Genomic DNA, 17,474 nt, shown 5'->3' on the forward strand with positions numbered 1-17,474 from the left:
TTCACGCGCTGTATCTCTAAACTAAACTAAACTAAACTAAACTAAAATAAGTGGGTGCAGTCTCAGGATAAGACGTGAGATGCGGAAATCTTTCTTCATGCAGTGCATGCATTTGTTACAGCACAAAGTGCTGGAGGAACTCAGCGGATGAGGCAGCATTTGTGGAGGGAATGGACAGATGATATTTAATGTTGAGACCCTTCTCGAGACTGATCAGCTTGAAGAAGGGTCCCAACCTGAAACGTCGCCTGTCCATTTCCTCCACAGAAACAGCCTGACCGTTTGAATTCCTCCAGCAAGGAACTGATTGTGGACTTTGGAAGGGGTAGGATGGGGACCCGCAGTCCCGTTTATATCAACGGGTTGATGGTGGAAAGGGTCAAGAGCTTCAAATTCCTGCCTTCAGGTAGAAGGTACAGGAGCCTGAAATCAGCAACATCCAGGTTCAGGAACCCACTTCTTCCCCACAGCCATCAGACTTTATACTCATCTCAAACAAAAATCTGAACTTTAATAGCCTATTGCATTTTATCTGCTCATTTATGTGTATATATATATTCAATGGTATATGGACACACTGATCTGTGTGGCCAGTTTCAGCTCCAACTCGATAATCAAGTTTGCTGATGACACTGTGGTGGTGGGCCTGATCTCAGACAACGATGAGAAGGCCTACCGGGAGGAGGTGGCTGATCTGGCACTGGTGTCAGGACAACAGCCTCCTCTTGAATATCAAAAAAACTAAGGAGCTGATCGTGGACTTTAGGAGGGCACATCATCCGAGGACGTACACACCATTGAAGATAAATGGGGATACTGTGGATAGGGTGAGCTGTTTTAAATACCTGGGAGTCCACATCTCTGAGGATATGACATGGACATTACACGCTGCAGCACTGGTGAGTAAGGCAAGGCAGCGCCTTTAACACCTCAGGCCATTGAGGAAATTCAGAGTGTCTCTGAGGATCCTCCAGTCATTCTACTCAGCGGCTGTGGGAAGCATCTTGTCCGGAAATATCTCGATTTAGTTTGGGAACTGCTCTGCACAGGACAAGAAGCCTCTGCAGAGAGTAGTGCGTTCGGCCGAACGCACTATGGGAACTACACTCGCCCCCCCTGCAGGGACTATACATCAGAAGGTGCAACTCCAGAGCCAACAAAATCATGGGAGACCCCTTCCACCCCTGCAACGGACTGTTCCAGCTGCTACGGTCAGGCAAACGCCTCCGTTGCCATGCTGTGAGAACGGAGAGGATGAGAAGGAGTTTCTTCCCAGAGGCCATTAGGACTGTAAACTCCTATCTCTCCAGGGACTAACTCTACTGTACCACTCTACTGTGTATGGTGTCTTTTTAAAATTGCTGTTTTTTTCCTTTTTCTTCCCTCCCACAAATATGTAATATGTGAATATGTGATTCTGTTCCATTCTGTTTGCAGTTTGTTTGGGTTTCTTTTGCACAATTCGCGAGCATTGCCACTTTTCATTTCACTGCACACCTCGTATGTGTATGTGACGAATAAACTTGACTTGACTTGATCTGTATTTATTTATGCCTATAATATTCTGTTGTGCTGAAGCAAAGCAAGAATTTCATTGTCCTATCTGGGACACATGACAATAGACACTCTTGAATCTCTTGTTATGCTCAAAATTCCAGCATCTGCAGTTCCTTGTGCCCTCATGTGTTAGTTTTCTTTTTGTGTGACATTGTATCAAAGGCTTTTTGGAAATAAATGAAACATACATCTCTCTGTAACATTTGTTTCCCTTTCTCCACCACACTTCAAAGAATTCCACGACATTCCACGTAGTTGATTTTTTTTCAAATTATATTGAGATCCTTGGTCTGTTTGGTGGGCAACGTGTCTATTGATACCTCAATACTCTCGATGCTGGGAGATGCTTTGCTTCTAGTTAACATCACTAGTGTGGTTAACTTCATGGGCCCATGTTCTTGACTGTTATCACTTGAAATAAGAAGGCTGGCTTTGGATGCAGATTCCCCCGTTTCGAGAGATTTTGTGTTACTGAAATATTCGAAGGTATCAGCGCACGTGTTGCAGCCACCCTGCCTATGTGCAAATCCATTTGGATGCCTGGAGGAGGTCAGTGCGGACTGATCGCTGGCTGCTTGCAATGTAAGGCCCACCTCGTTGTCCCATTGTCTACGCTGTCTCCTGCAGAGGTTGAGTAAATGCGCCCAGTCTTTGTATAAAAGCTTCCGAAAGTTGGGTTTGAACAGGATGTGGACGAGAGGGTTGTATAAGGTTGAGGATTTTGCAAATAAAGCAGACACAGCAAACGCTATTGGTGGGACCTTCTCAGCGTTGTCAAATGCTGCCCACATTGCTGCAATCGCATACGGTGTCCATGCCACTGAGAATCCAATGCACACAGCAATGCTCATCTGCAGGATAACGAGAAGGGAATTGTCATATTATCTTTGTTAGGCTTTAGAGATACAGCGCAGAAACGGACCCTTAGTCACACCAAGTTCGCTCCGACCAGCGATCACCCCATGCACTAGGACTATCTACACGCTTAGGGATAATTTACAAATTTTACCAAAGCCAATTAACCTGTTCAATGAAGATAGGTACAAAATGCTGGAGTAACTAACTTCAGACTGAAGAAGGGTCACGGCCCGAAACGTCACCCATTCCTTCTATACAGAGATGCTGCCTGTCCTGCTGAGTTAAGCGCCTATCCCACTTGGGCGTCATTTGCGCGTCATTTACGCGACATCATTTATGCGTCACGACGCACGGTGACGTAGTTAGTGACGTGCTGGAGCGCGCTGCTCCCCAGGATTTTGGGATTCTTGAAATCCTCGCCCGCCACCTGCGTGACGCGCAAATGATGCCCAAATGGGCCAGGCCCTTTACTCCAGCATTTTGTATCTATCTTTGATGTAAACCAGCATCTGCAGTTCCTTCCTACTCATTTAACCTGTACAATGTATGTCTTTGGAGTGTGGGAGGAACCTGGAGCTCCCGAGGGAAACACACGCGGTCATGGGGAGAACGTACGAACTCCGTACAGACAGCACCCGTAGTCAGGTTCAAACTCGGGTCTCTGGCGCTGTGAGGCAGCAACTCTACCGCTGCGCCACCGTGCCGCACATGTTAGTTCACATTCATGTCTTCGTGCAAATGTTAAATAATTTTGTGGCTTTAAAAACGAAATGAATGCCTAATTATTTTAATCACTTTGGTATTGATAACATTTTGGAAGCAATTCACCAGCCGATCTTGTTCAAATCCAAAGGTCTCCTGAGTGACAGAGGTGAAAAGAACCTCAAGCATTACAAAGTGCTCATCTAACAGAGTAGTCTGATAAAATGGGGAGATGGGGGCTGGAGTTCGGTGTCACCTGTTGTGTCGGTCTGTTGGGCATTATTTAGATAGAATAAAGAAAGGAAAATAAGCAAAGGGCGAACAAACTTGCCTGAATCTTCTTTCAAGAGAAGAACTAACCAGTAATTCTACAAAATGTGTAGGAAGGAACTGCAGATACTGGTTGAAACCGAAGATAGACACAAAAGGCTGGAGTAATTCAACGGGACAGGCTGCATCTCTGGAGAAAAGGAATCATTGAAGTTTCGGGTCGAGACCCTTCTTTGTGGGGCAATCTCTGCTGGATTTTCTACTCTAGATTCACGTCAGTTATGTTTAACACCTGACATGAATATTGGAATGACTTTCTATAGAATATTGGGCTATTGCATGCAGTTCTGGTCACCATGTCACAGGAAGGATGTAGAGGCTTTGAAGAAGGGTATGATGGAGGTCTACCAGACTGGATTAGAGAGGAGCATTGCAACCTCAGGTGCTTGATGTGTATCTCAGCCAGGTGCAGGCTACAATGTTGGCACGAACAGGGTGGAACAAAGGCACAAAATTCTCTTTGGGAATAACGATGTCATCTTATTCTGTGTGCACCAGGCACCTACTGGATGCCAGCGGCAGCATCAATGCCCCAGCCTTATATCAGGTTAGAATAAGATAAGTGAAGGTTGGCAGTAACAGGAGAAAAATAAACAGAATGCAGATAAGTGTAAACAGCACCCCATTTTAGACAGCACGGTGGCGCGGCATAGAGTTGCTGCCTTACAGCAGCAGACACCCGGGTTCGAACCTACGTGTACTGCCTGTATGGAGTTTATACGTTCTCCCTGTGACTGCATGGGTTTTCTCTGGGTGCTCCGGTTTCCTCCCACAATGCAAAAAGTATAAGTTTGTAAGTTAATTGGCTTCTGTAAGTTGTCCCTTGTGTGTAGGATAGAACTAGTGTACTGGTGGCCCCTGGTCGGCGTGGACTTGGTGGGTCTAAGGGTCTGTTTCCATTCCTACACTGTGCAGTATCTCTGAGGAAAGGTTCCAACCCGAAATTTCATCTGTTCCTTTTCTCCAGAGATGCTGCCGGACCCACTGAATTGCTCCAGCACATTGTATCCATCTTTGGTATAAACCAGTACCTGCAGTTCCTTCCTACATATACATTTCCCCATTCAGTAGTTGAGGTGCTTGCTACCAGCAGGATAATTAATGTATGTTTCCAATGAAGGGTAGTACTTGTAAGGCAAAGTCCATCAAGGATACACAGGAACTATACATCAGGAGGTGCAACTCCAGAGCCAATAAGATCATGGGAGACCCCTTCCACCCCATGCAACGGACTGTTCCAGCTGCTACGGTCAGGCAAACGCCTCCGTTGCCATGCTCTGAGAACGGAGAGGTTGAGAAGGAGTTTCTACCCAGAGGCCATTAGGACTGTAAACTCCTATCTCACCAGAGACTAACTTTACTGCACCACACTACTGTGTTTTTTTTAATTGCTGGGGTTTTTTTCCCTTTTTCCTTCCGCCCACAATATTTAATATGTAAAAGAATATGTGATTCTGTTCCATTCGGTTTGTAGTTTGTTTGTTTGTTTGTTTGTTTTTTGCCCAAAGTCCGCGAGCATTGCCACTTTTCATTTCACTGCACATCTTGTATGTGTATGTGGCGAATAAACTTGACTTGACTTGAGCTAAAAGCTTCAGCAGTTCTGAATCTCACTTGTACAACTGAAGACACAAAATGCTGGAAAGACTCAACGGGTCAGGCAGCATCTCTAGACCAGTCTAAAGAAGGGTCCCGATCCTAAATGGCACCTGCCATGACCTCCAGAGATGCTGCCTGACCCACTGAGTTACTCCAGAACATTGTGTCTTTTTTTTGTAAACCATCATCTACAGTTCCTTGCTTCCGCACCTGTGCAACTGTAGGTTGGTGATGGTTTCTGTCAAATTTCCAGCAGGTTCATTTCATTTAGTTTAGAGGCACAGCGTGGAAACGGGCCCTTCGGCCCAATGAGTCCATGCCGACCAACAATCACCCATACACTACTTCTATCCTACCCATTAAGGACAACCTGCATGTCTGTTGGTACTGATTGGGGATGATCAGCCATGATCACATTGAATGGCAGTGCTGGCTCGAAGGGCCAAATTGCCTACTCCTGCACCTATTGTCTATTGTCCATTGTCTATTGTCTTTAGGAAGTTGGAAGAAATTGGAGCACACGGAGGAAACACACACGGTCACTGGTAGAACGTATAAACTCATCACAGACAGCACCCGGTCCTCTGGCGCTCTGAGGCAGCAACTCTACCTGCTGTGCAACTGTGCTATCAAATTGTTCATAGTGATTTACTGCTCGATATTTCCGACTTACCTTTACAATTAGATTGTGAGCATTGGTGGAGTTTGGCTGTGGGGATACATGTTGTTGCATGGCCCTTCTCGAACCTTTTACAGTCAGCAGGATGAGTGTGTATGATGTGGTGATGATGCCACAGGGGAAGAAGTAGCAAAAGACGAAGAGTGCAATGATGTAGGACATTGCATGGGAATCCGAATTTGGTGCTTTCCAGTCTATGCAGCAAGCAGTCCCATAGGGCTCTGGTCCATAGTGGCCCCAGTTTGCCAGAGGGGAGATGGCGAATACTGAAGCATATGCCCAAGCAGAAGACACCAAGATACAAGCATATTCTGATGTGATTTTGTTCCCTATTGTAGAATAAAAATGGAAAAGAACACTTTTTTTAGATTAAAACCTGAAAAAAATCACAATGTACAAGAAAACTGCAGAACGTGGAATGGCCCATAAAACACAATCCTTTCATTCAGTCCGTGTAATGTATTTGATTATAAATTATGACTATTTCTTTCGGGAATGTAACATAAATATCTCATTAATCCCCAAAGTTTAAGTTCATAAGACTTATCAATACCAAAATTCACCTTTGGCTTCCTGTAATCAATGGGTTTAATGTATTGATTTAACATATCATTAAAAATATCACATACAATTTGTATAAATATGGATACATGAGGCTCTCGGCTGACAGGGTTCTTATACATTGAGAATGTATTCACCTATCTTGCATAGGTAGATGGATAAATACATACAAAGCTATATATACCTATTATATATATATATATATATATATATATATATATATAAATGTTACTGAATATACACTGATTTTTTATTGTTTATTATATGGTTTTTACAGAGTACTATGTTTACATATTCTGTTGTGCAGCTGCAAGTAAGAATGTCATTGTTCTGTTGTGGGACATATGACAATAACACACATGGCTCTTGAGATACATCATGATCTTTCTGAAAAAGAACCTATACAATTTGTATAAATATGGATACATGACTGGGTTAAATTACACAATAAGAATTTAATAACCTCTCTCGTTTAAGTAGATGGATAAATATAAAGGAATTAATAAATTTCTCTCTCCATTTTAACTATTCACCTAATTAGGCAAGGAAGGTTAAAGAAAATCATGTTGTATAATTCGAGAAGGGAATATTCAGGTCAGAAGGGGTGGAAGATTGCAACCTTCACGTGGTCCACCCTGTTTTGACGAATGCAATCAACCCGGTGTGTACAATCAAATAAGATCAATTAGAAAAAGTTGTCCTACAACTTTAGGCTGTGCACGCCATACACAAGAAGAAGTAGATGTCAGAATACTTCACTTTGCCCCCCAGCCTTTTTCCATCAAAGGCTTCATTCATCTTAAATACATGATATTTCATAATGATTACTGAATCTCGGGAACACTTTAAGATTCATTCGCTAATATTTTGCAAATAATTAGATGATTTAATTTTCTTTCTCTATTCATTAAGGGAGGTTTGCTGAAATTAATCAATTTGTACTTGCCAAATTAGCCAAGGAATCACTCTGAAAACTAAAGAAACTTTATCTTTCCTTCGCCTATCATCTCCAAAGTTAAAGATTAATTTTGTTTTAAATGTCAAGGAACCAGGGCAGCACAGGAGGAGGAGGGGGTGGGGGAGGAGGCGTAGAGGGAGGAGGAGAGGGAGGAGGAGGGGGAGATGGAGGGGGAGGGGGAGGACGAGAGGGAGGTGGAGGAGAGGGAGGTGGAGGAGAGGGAGGTGGAGGAGAGGGAGGTGGAGGAGAGGGAGGAAGTGATGGAGAGGGAGGAGGAGGAGGAGGAGGAGAGGGAGGAGAGGGAGAGGCGGAGGGAGAGGGAGTGTATGTATGAGGTGCAGTTGGGGGCTATGGGTGAGTGGTGGAATATTGCATTCGGGGTATGGGGCCCAACAGGTCAGGGGGGTATGGAGGGGAGAGGTTATGGAGGGAGGGAGGGAAGGAGGGAGTGACTGAGGGTAGAGGAAAGGAGAGGGAGGGAGGGAGAGGCGAGGGAGGGAGTAGAGGAGGGGAGGAGGAAAGGGGAGAGAAGAGGGAGGGTGAAGCGGAGGGGGAGGGAATATTGGGGGATGAGGGGAAATGGGGGCTATGGGTGAGTGGTGGAATATTGTGTTGGGGGAACGGGGCCCAATGGGTCCCACTTGGTCCAGTATATTACTAAAACTCTCATCTTGTCTGTGAGTGAGTTTGTGTGTTTGTTCGTGCTCATGCTTTTCATGGCCTGAACTGCGCCAAAACGGTAGATGATAGTGCTAGAATGTTTGGACCACCTTACTCACCATTCTCATGTGCTGTGGTGTATCAAGTTTAGTTCAGATTTATGTTATATTTTAAAGGTTATTCACATTTTTAACTTTACAAAATCCCAATTTGTGAAAAATATCTTCCCTCTACACTGGCAGTTACAGCAATACCGTCACAATGGGATTGTAACCCTGCCCGCTATGATGTTGCAATCCCAGTCATTTCATTAAAGTTTAAAATGAGGGTGGGTGAATACGGGGAAATAAGCAGCCCCTGCGCAGTTGTGGGCTGTGGGTGAGTGTTGAAATATTGTGTTGGGGGAACGGGTTGCATTGGGGGAATGAGTGAGTGGTGGAATATTTCCTTGGGGAACGGGTAGTGTTTGAGGACCAGGCGTGTCATGGGAGCTATGGGTGAGTGGTCAAATATTGCGTTGGAATGGTTTTCGTTGGGAACTAGGCCTCCCCGTGTGATAGGGACCCAACGGGTCCCACTTGTTCTAGTATATAACTAAAAGTCTCATCTTGTATGTATGTATGTATGTATGTATGTATGTATGTATGTATGTATGTATGTATGTATGTATGTTCCTGAAATACAGCCAAAATGGCACATGATAGTGCAAGAATTTTAGGGGCACCTTATGCACCATTTGCCTGCAGTGTGCAGTATCAAGTTTTGTTCAAATTGTTGAGCTATCGTGTACCGTTTTGGCTGTATTTCGCGAACAGACATATATATATACATACATACATACATACAAGATGAGACTTTTTGTTATATACGACAACAAGTGGGACCCGTTGGGATGAGATGAGATCGCCATTTTCAGATTGCCATTTTGATCTAATACTTCCATGTCTACTTGACTGGCGTCACAACGGGGACCCAACGGATCCACGCATCATCTAGTTATTATTAAAATTCAGACGTTCAGTTTTTCCAAAATCAAATTTGAATTGTCATAATTGTCAAATTGCTTGTCATAAACATTGATGTGTATTACAGTCTTAAATGCTGTGGTAAAATTAATTCCTTGTAATTTCATTAATCTGGCAGTTTCATGATGCACATGGCAAGATGAGTTCAAGACCAGCTGCCAATTCTTTCTCGGAAGCTATGCAGATGCTCAAAATGTGAAATAAACCAGAGAGTGCAGGAAGCAATCAGCAAGCCAGGTAGTACCTAGGGAGAGAGAAGCCAAGTTAATGATTCATTATTATTACCAATCTATTATATTACATAGTATGTTTCAGTGGTAGCAATCTACAATAGCTGTAGTTTCGTTATTTTAGTTTAGAGATATAACGTGGAAACAGGCCCTTCGACCAGGGAAGTTTACAATTTTACCAAAGCCAATTAGCCAACAACTCTGCACGTCTTTGGAGTGTGGAATGAAACTGGAGCTCCCGGAGAAAACCACACAGGCCACGGGGAGAACGTACAAACTCCATACAGACAGTAGTCAGTATAGAACCTGGGTCTCTGGTGTTGTAAGGCAGCAACTCTACCATTGTGCTACCTTAAATGTAATGTTGCAAATAGATGCAAATTACATTTTAAATTCAACATGTATTACAATGTGTTCATGTACCAGACAGTACATCAAAATTCAGTACCTACAGAAAATAAGAAAAAAAATAACCACTTTATTTTTTTAATTATTGAATTAGAGAAAGTATGCAAAATCTACCAGAACAATAGTGGCAATTATTAAATAGTAACAGCATTATACATCTGAGCTAGTAAAAGAATAGTTTGTAAGAACAGTCAATGGAATAACTTTTCAGGAGAAGTCCAACTACTACAGTGTAACATGTTAGTACCTACCATATGCAGGGTAACAGACCTTCATACAGCAGACAATGCTCAGCAATGTCAGGTTAGTAAGGCTGCAGATGCCAAACAGCACACCACAAAAGGCATAATAGAAGCACCATCGTTGACTGAACAACCACCTGGGGAGAGATCACATAGTCGGTAACCTTTTTAAGGACATGGAGACAAATTATTGATGGCCATCTAGTGTATCATGAACAAAATTAGTGGACTCAAACAATTTAAATGCCTCGCACTGCAAAGACAGTCCCTGCTGCATATGTTTGTATTGGATTATATTTTATATCTAGAGCCACATTATAGCCATGCAATTTCCCCTATGTTTTTCTCTTCCATCTTAGTCAAGTACTTGTGTAACCTCAGGTTGATTGATAATTCGCAATGACCCGGCTTTCCTTCGGATCACCGCCCCCATTTTCCGGACCCTCACAAGCAGTGGAATGAGAAGGGTGAGACGGACCCTGAAACTCAAAATAGTAAATTGAAGGCTGAGACTGAATTTGGTTGAATTGAAACATTCTTCATGGCTTGCTTTAAATAAGAGTCACGCCTGTAGGGAAATCTGGACTGAACCCAGCTGAAATTTATATGAGAAACCATCATCAGATATATATTAAGGAACATCGTGTGAATATGGAGAGGGCTGATTAGTGTTGATCCTAGGATTGTAAAGAGTATATTATAGAGCCGAATATAATAGAGATAGTTATAGTGTAATACAAAAGTGTTTGTGACAGAATAGTAACAGGAATACAGCAGAATGTATGGGAAAGCATTAGGTCATGAATGGTAACTTGCTTTGTCCCAAGTTTCTCAGGAATTATAGGTATAGGTTTGACTACAGAAAAGGAATGGAAGAATGGGCAACATCAGGGATGGAGGGAATTCGCGCCCACGAAAGCTCAGGAGGTGAAGACTCATCAGACGGAATTTGTGACGCTGCGCCCACGAAAACCCGTGAAGCTTGATAAGATTCTGGGAAGAAACATCATCGTCTTGTTGTTGTTAATAGATGGAGAATGTAATAGTCACACATATGTATATCTGGTTATCTGATTATTTGGTTATCATAAATGATGTTTTATCATATATGATAAAAGGAAGGAATGTTAATTCTGGCCAAACTGGAGATGCCAGTTGAGTAAAGGTTCTGGCGCTGTGAGGCCATTTGGTCAATTTAAATGTGCCTTCTGCAGAAATGGGACAAGCTGCAGAATGATGCCAGCTTGTCTGTGGCCCAGATTAGAGTTGCAGGGAAAAAATGGGACATCTGCAGATTCTTACAATTAGGTGTAAATTGCATGAAATGGATTGGGTGAATGCAAATCAGACATACACATTGTAAATGATGTTGCAAAGCTTTACTTTGCTAGATGTTGATTGGGTTATGTGTTAAGCCTTGTCTGGGTTTCTTGAATATCCAGGCGCATGTTGCATAATTCATCTGTTAACTTGCATCTAGAAACTTCGTCAGATACATTGTATTAGTCACTGTATTATTGGGTTAGGGGAATGTCTATCATGTACTGTGTTAATCAATATCTGTTATTGGACTGTATAGAGACCACCCCCATATGGTTCGGCCCCTCAAGGTTCAGGGACCTATAAATGGTAGCTCCCACGAGGTCCTGTGTCGATCTTCTGGAAGAACGCTTGCGACTGCGTGACCTTTTGGAGTGTCTCTGCTTGCACGAGGCTAGAAGGGCTTGGCCAAGCAGATACAAGGATCGAACCCATGGTGGATTGGTATAGTAGTGGGGAACTGTTATGTTTTTCCAAAATAAAGTTTATTTGCGCAAGTGCTTGACTCAGTATTTTATTGACTGAAACTAGACTCAGGGAAGCTTAGAACGAGCTATTGGCACACGCTGGGGAATCTTGCATTCCTGTTGAAGTCATGTGCTTTCCCCACCTGATGTTGTCTACCAAGAAAATGATATCTGATCAATTCCTCTTGAATAGAGAGCATCCTGAACCTCCCGTGTAGGAAAGAACTGCAGATACTTGTTTAAACTGAAGATAGACACAAAATGCTGGAGTAACTCAGCGGGGCAAGCAGCATCTCTGGAGAGAAGGAATGGATGACGTTTCGGATCAAGACCCTTTCCTTCTCTCCAGAGATGCTGCCTGCCCATTATTCCAGCATTTTATGTCTATCTCCTGGACCTCCCTCTTGCATTAGTAGACAGTAAACCATGAGACACAGCAAATATCTCCAGCTCCAGACTGCATGGAGCCAGGTACATATAAATTGCAAGGTAGTACATTGAATAGAAACATAGAAACATATAAATTAGGTGCAGGAGTAGGCCATTCGGCCCTTCGAGCCTGCACCGCCATTCAATATGATCATGGCTGATCATCCAACTCAGTATCCTGTACCTGCCTTCTCTCCATACCCTCTGATCCCCTTAGCCACAAGGGCCACATCTAACTCCCTCTTAAATATAGCCAATGAACTGGCCTCGACTACCCTCTGAATAGTAAGGTGTCAGGAGTTATGGGGCAAAGGCAGGCGAATGGGGTTGAGAGGGAAAGATCAATCAGCCATGATTGAATGATGGAGTAGACTCGATGTGCCAAATGGCATAATTCTGCTTCTAGAACTTATGAACTTAAGAAGTTTGTTATCTTAGTACTCCAACCAAACTGCAATAGTGATGATGTGGAGATGAAGCATGATGTAAACTTGTATAAAGTCTGATTGAGTTGGATGAATATAGAATACCAATCCTTTATGATTATCAGTAATTTTCCAAATGCTTGTTAAATGTTTCATTACAATTTACATAATACTGAAATGCTCAAATTAAATTTGTGATAAGAAATTAGATCAGTACTATTACCTGTGTGCGAATAATGATGGAATGGCCAGTGGTAATAGAGTTATGATCATTGCAATGTCACTGATGGCTAAATTCACAATGAAATATTCAGCTGGTTTAAGCACGTGCCGTTTCCTCAGTGCAATAAACAAAAGAATGCTGTTTCCACACAGGGATAAAATACCTGTGAAGATAAAAATCATATTTCTACAATTAATAGTCATGGAGTCATAGTCTTACACTATTGAGACAGGCCCTTCAGCTCAAGTAGCCCACACCGACCAATATGCCCCATCTACACTAGTCCCGCCTACCTGCGTTTGGCCCATATTCCTCCAAGCCTATCCTATCCATGTACCTGTCTGAATGTTTCTTAAATGTTGCCTCAACTACCTCCTCTGGCTGTCCATCCATACACCCACCACCCTTTGCATGGTCAAGTAATTTGTGGTTATAATATGTCTTCTTCAGACTAAAATAATCCCAAATCAATATATAAATTTAAAAATCTTTAACTATAATTATTGAAAATTCACATTTTTAACAAATTTCAAATGATTAATATCATTAAACATCATTTATAAGGCAGAAATCTGACTAGTATTCAAGAACAGTTATTCGTAAATGTGTAAGTTTTGTTATATTTAAGAGGGAGTGACACAAATGTGTCATATTGTGCTATATTTAAGAGGGAGTTAGATGTGGCCCTTGTGGCTAAAGGGATCAGGGGGTATGGAGAGAAGGCAGGTACAGGATACTGAGTTGGATGATCAGCCATGATCATATTGAATGGCGGTGCAGGCTCGAAGAGCTGAATGGCCTCTACTCCTGCACCTATTTTCTATGTTTCTATGTTAACTTTTGGTGTGGCCATTTGAATAACACACATTCAGAATACATGTTTTTATTCGTAGTTTGGTTGTCAGTTCTTGCCATTGTTCTGGATAAAATGGATTCACAGGTGACACAGTGGTAGAGCTGCTGGCTTACTGTGCCAGAGACCCGTGTTCGATCCTGGTTACGTGTGCTTGTCTGTACGGAGTTTGTACATTCTCCCTGTGACTGCTTTGGTTTTCTCCAGGTGCTCCGGTTTCTTCCCACATTCCAAGGTTTGTAGGATCATTTGCATCTGTAAAAATTGCAAACTCTCCCCAGTGTATAGGACAAGTGCATGGGGTGGTCTCTGAACAGCGCAGACTGGGTGGGCCGAAGAGCCTATTCCCACGCTGTATTTCTGAGGATAGTAGCTTCTGGTGTTCCGAACCAACACAAAAGTAACACAAGATGCTCTCAGTGATATCCTGCTTTCCACAAGATGCACTGTTCAAGTCTTTGCCAATTGAATCACCAGTATGGTAGCATATTAGTCTAATCACAACCACCATTCAGAAGAAACAAACTTTTTTAATTTGTTAATCCTAAATTATCCTACTTTATATTTATTTCTTAGAACCTCTTTGACCCTGGAAAATGCAGTCTCATTCTTTCAAAGGAAATTTTAAAGACAGTATAAATATGTAAACAAATAAAGGTGTTTGAGTTTAAACCAGCATCTGCAGTTCCTTCTTACACAAGATGTTTGAGTTGGTTCAACTTCCTACTTAAATTCCTGACACAATCCAAGTTGTAAAGCCCCAGTCCCTATTTCCCGCTGGACACGATGACTGAAATAGCATTTCTATTTCCTGCTTTTTACTTTCTTCTTTGTAGTCTGTGACAATTATTTGAATAATGTCCTTATTGCTTATTTAGAGACCCAACAAATCCTAAGGAGAGAATGTCAAAGGCAAACGGAGATCTCAGAAAAGTGGTCACTTCATTTGAGATGACAGCATCTGACGTTTCTATGTTGCCAACTGGAAAGTCCAAACGTTGTAACAGGAACATTACTATTACTAACAAGATCATCTTCACAGGTGGGCTGAGAGGATACAATAAGAAGAGAATCATGGTACATTTTTATGTTTCAATCAAATTCAGCTGAAGAACAGTACTAAATAAGTTTGCGCCAATTAATACTCAGGTGTTATGCTCTTTCCACCAGAACAAAGGGTTTGTCATGATCAACATGTCAATTTAGCAGTTTTGGTTAAATGTGTCGTAGTCATGGAAACAGGCCTTTTGGCCCAACTAGCCCATGGCAACCAAGATGCACAATGTAAGCTTGATTCCATTTGCCCGCTTTTGGCCCATATCCCTGTTTCTCCGGGTGCTCCAATTCCTGAGGGAGTGCAGCGTATGTTCACCAGGTTAATTCCCGGGATGGCGGGACTGTCATATGTTGATAGAATGGAGCGGCTGGGCTTGTATACTCTGGAATTTAGAAGGATGTGAGGGGATCTTATTGAAACATAAAAGATTGTTATGGGCTTGAACACGCTAGAGGCAAGAAACATGTTCCCGATGTTGGAGGAGTCCAGAACCAGGGGCCACAGTTTAAGCCATTTAGAACGGAGATGAGGAAAAACATTTTCACACAGAGAGTTTTGAGTCTGTGTAATTCTCTGCCTCAGAGGATGGTGGAGGCTGGTTCTCTGGATGCTTTCAAGAGAGAGCTAGACAGAGCTCTTAAAGATAGCAGAGTCAAGGGATATGGGGAGAAGGCAGGAACGGGGTACTGATTGTGGATGCTCAGCTGTCTGATTTATTCTTTGGTAATGATGGTCGCAAATATCCTCATCATTATTGTTATCTCAAAATACAAGCCCTGATCTGTTATCTTGTAATATTTATGTGAATACCAAAGTTCCCAATGCACCAATTCATGATTTTGTCTATTTCTACCACCAAGCAAATAAAACACTCACGAGTATGTTTTAATAAATCCCCGCCATCCAACAATTACACAAGGCTGTGAAATGCAAATTGCAATTGGAACTTAGAAGTTGGAGCTGACAAATGTTATGCTCAAATGCGTATAAACTGCTTGAAATGATATTGCTCTTTTTGTTACTGTAGCAGTGAAATTATAAATAAATGATTAAGTATAATACAAAAATTACACATAGCAAAAGGAGACACAGTGGCTGTAGGTGTTCGGTGAAAGGTCCTTTGCCATTCAGCTATATAATCATTCATTCAGGTCCCTTCATTTCCTATCAGTTTATAATTGCAGCTTTATAGTTACTTTATTTCAAAAGACCCAACATATGTTACTTTATCATTAACAAACTCTTACCATATATGGAATAAATTATTCCAAAAAATATATCTTCTTCCTCTGATATAGATGACAGGAAGATGTTAGTCTCCTCACTCCCATTTCCCATCTGCAAAGAAATGTTGAACAGTTTGAAACTAGGCGCAAATAGAAAGGGCGCGCGGACTTTGTGTTCAAAGCAACGGGCGATTTATTCAAACTGGTGCGCCACCAGGAGACCCGTCAAAGCTGATCTCCTGAGCGCGACATTGTTACAACTTTTACATTCTCAACTGACAAGATGACACACAAACTTGATTAACAGTAAAACGATGTCTCGATTACAGAATGGAAGTTACAGACAGACTTCATTAGGTAACAAACCATATCTTGATTACAGAATAAAATGAATATCCACAAGTCTAAAGGGCCTGTCCCACTTATGCAAATTTTTTGGCGATTTGACGGCACCCGACATAGTCGCAGCAGGTCTCCGAAAAACATGTTGAAAATCCAGCAGCGACCAGAAAAAGGTACGACTCTTTGGGCGATTACTCACGTCCATACAGGCGTTACCCCACGGCAAGTCGCTGAAAAAATTGTGTAAGTGGGACAGGCCCTTTAGTTGACAGTTGATCAAATTTTCTGTTACAATAATGGGTGCCGCTATGAGATAACCAATGGGTTTCCTGAAACTTGGGTGTCATCATTGTTGCGTTCCATGTCTCTGCTTTTAGGCTTTATCTGTGGTCACCGCATTAATACATTCCACACCCCTATTTACTAGCTCTAACTATTCTTTCCCCTACAATATATATTTTTCCATTATTACCTCGAAAAAAACAATATGTTTTTTTCTCGGTTTTTGGACTTATACAACCGTCTGAAGAAGGATCTCGACCCGAAACATCACCCATTCCTTCTATCCAGAGACGCTGCCTGTCCCACTGAGTTACTCCAGCATTTTGTGCCTACTTGTGGTATGAATATTGATTTTTTAACTTCAACTAACCCTTGCTTTCCCTATATCTCTGTCCCTCACCCATCCTAGTTCTCCTACTGGATTCACTGTCCTCCTGATTAATTTTGCTGCTTGTATGCCTCATTGTCAGCTTTCCCTCAGCGAACAATGAACCATTCTACATCTCCTTTATCATCGTCTACTTTGATCTGTCCTTTTCATACCTTACCCTTCCATATTTCCTTCTCCCCTGACTCTCAGTTTGAAGAAGGGCCTCGACCCGAAACGTTACCTTCTCTACAGAGATGCTGCCTGTCTCGCTGAGTTACTCCAGCATTTTGTGTCTAACAAGCCTTGGCTGACCTACGAAATATCCTAAGGAAAAGGCTTATGACCCTCCACAGAGCAGAATGGCACAAGAGAAGAGGAAGAGAGAGAGAGCTAGGAAGCGAGCTGCGTTCATTTCCAATCCCTTTGGTTTTACTGGGCGTTTACTTTGGGACAAGTGCAGTGGCCGCCTCACGTGCTCAACAGATGAAGTCAATCGCTTCCTCCATGACACCCTGAGCGATCCAATGAGGGAACAGGACCTCAAACCCAGCAAAGCTCTCATCAGCCCAACCCCCACCCCAACAACGAAGTTTAATCTGTGGGAGCCGTCTGAAGGAGGTTGAGGAGGTCATCAAGGCGGCTCGCTCAGCCTCTGCTCCAGGCCCGAGTGG

The 17,474-nt window shown here is 42.5% G+C and overlaps 1 protein-coding gene across 1 annotated transcript; it reads right to left on the bottom strand.

Annotated features, from left to right (window-relative positions):
• Window positions 1-1,770: 1,770 nt before the first annotated feature.
• Window positions 1,771-15,921, bottom strand: LOC116986086 (opsin-5-like). The gene is made up of 5 exons (XM_033041266.1): window positions 15,831-15,921; window positions 12,674-12,836; window positions 9,819-9,946; window positions 5,720-6,054; window positions 1,771-2,408 (listed from the first exon to the last, which is right to left on the bottom strand). Exons 1-5 carry the CDS (start codon window positions 15,919-15,921, stop codon window positions 1,824-1,826), a joined length of 1,302 nt encoding a protein of 433 aa, XP_032897157.1. The 3' UTR covers window positions 1,771-1,823.
• Window positions 15,922-17,474: the final 1,553 nt, after the last annotated feature.

The sequence above is a fragment of the Amblyraja radiata genome, chromosome 23, assembly GCF_010909765.2.
Source record: "Amblyraja radiata isolate CabotCenter1 chromosome 23, sAmbRad1.1.pri, whole genome shotgun sequence".
NCBI classification, from domain to species: domain Eukaryota; kingdom Metazoa; phylum Chordata; class Chondrichthyes; order Rajiformes; family Rajidae; genus Amblyraja; species Amblyraja radiata.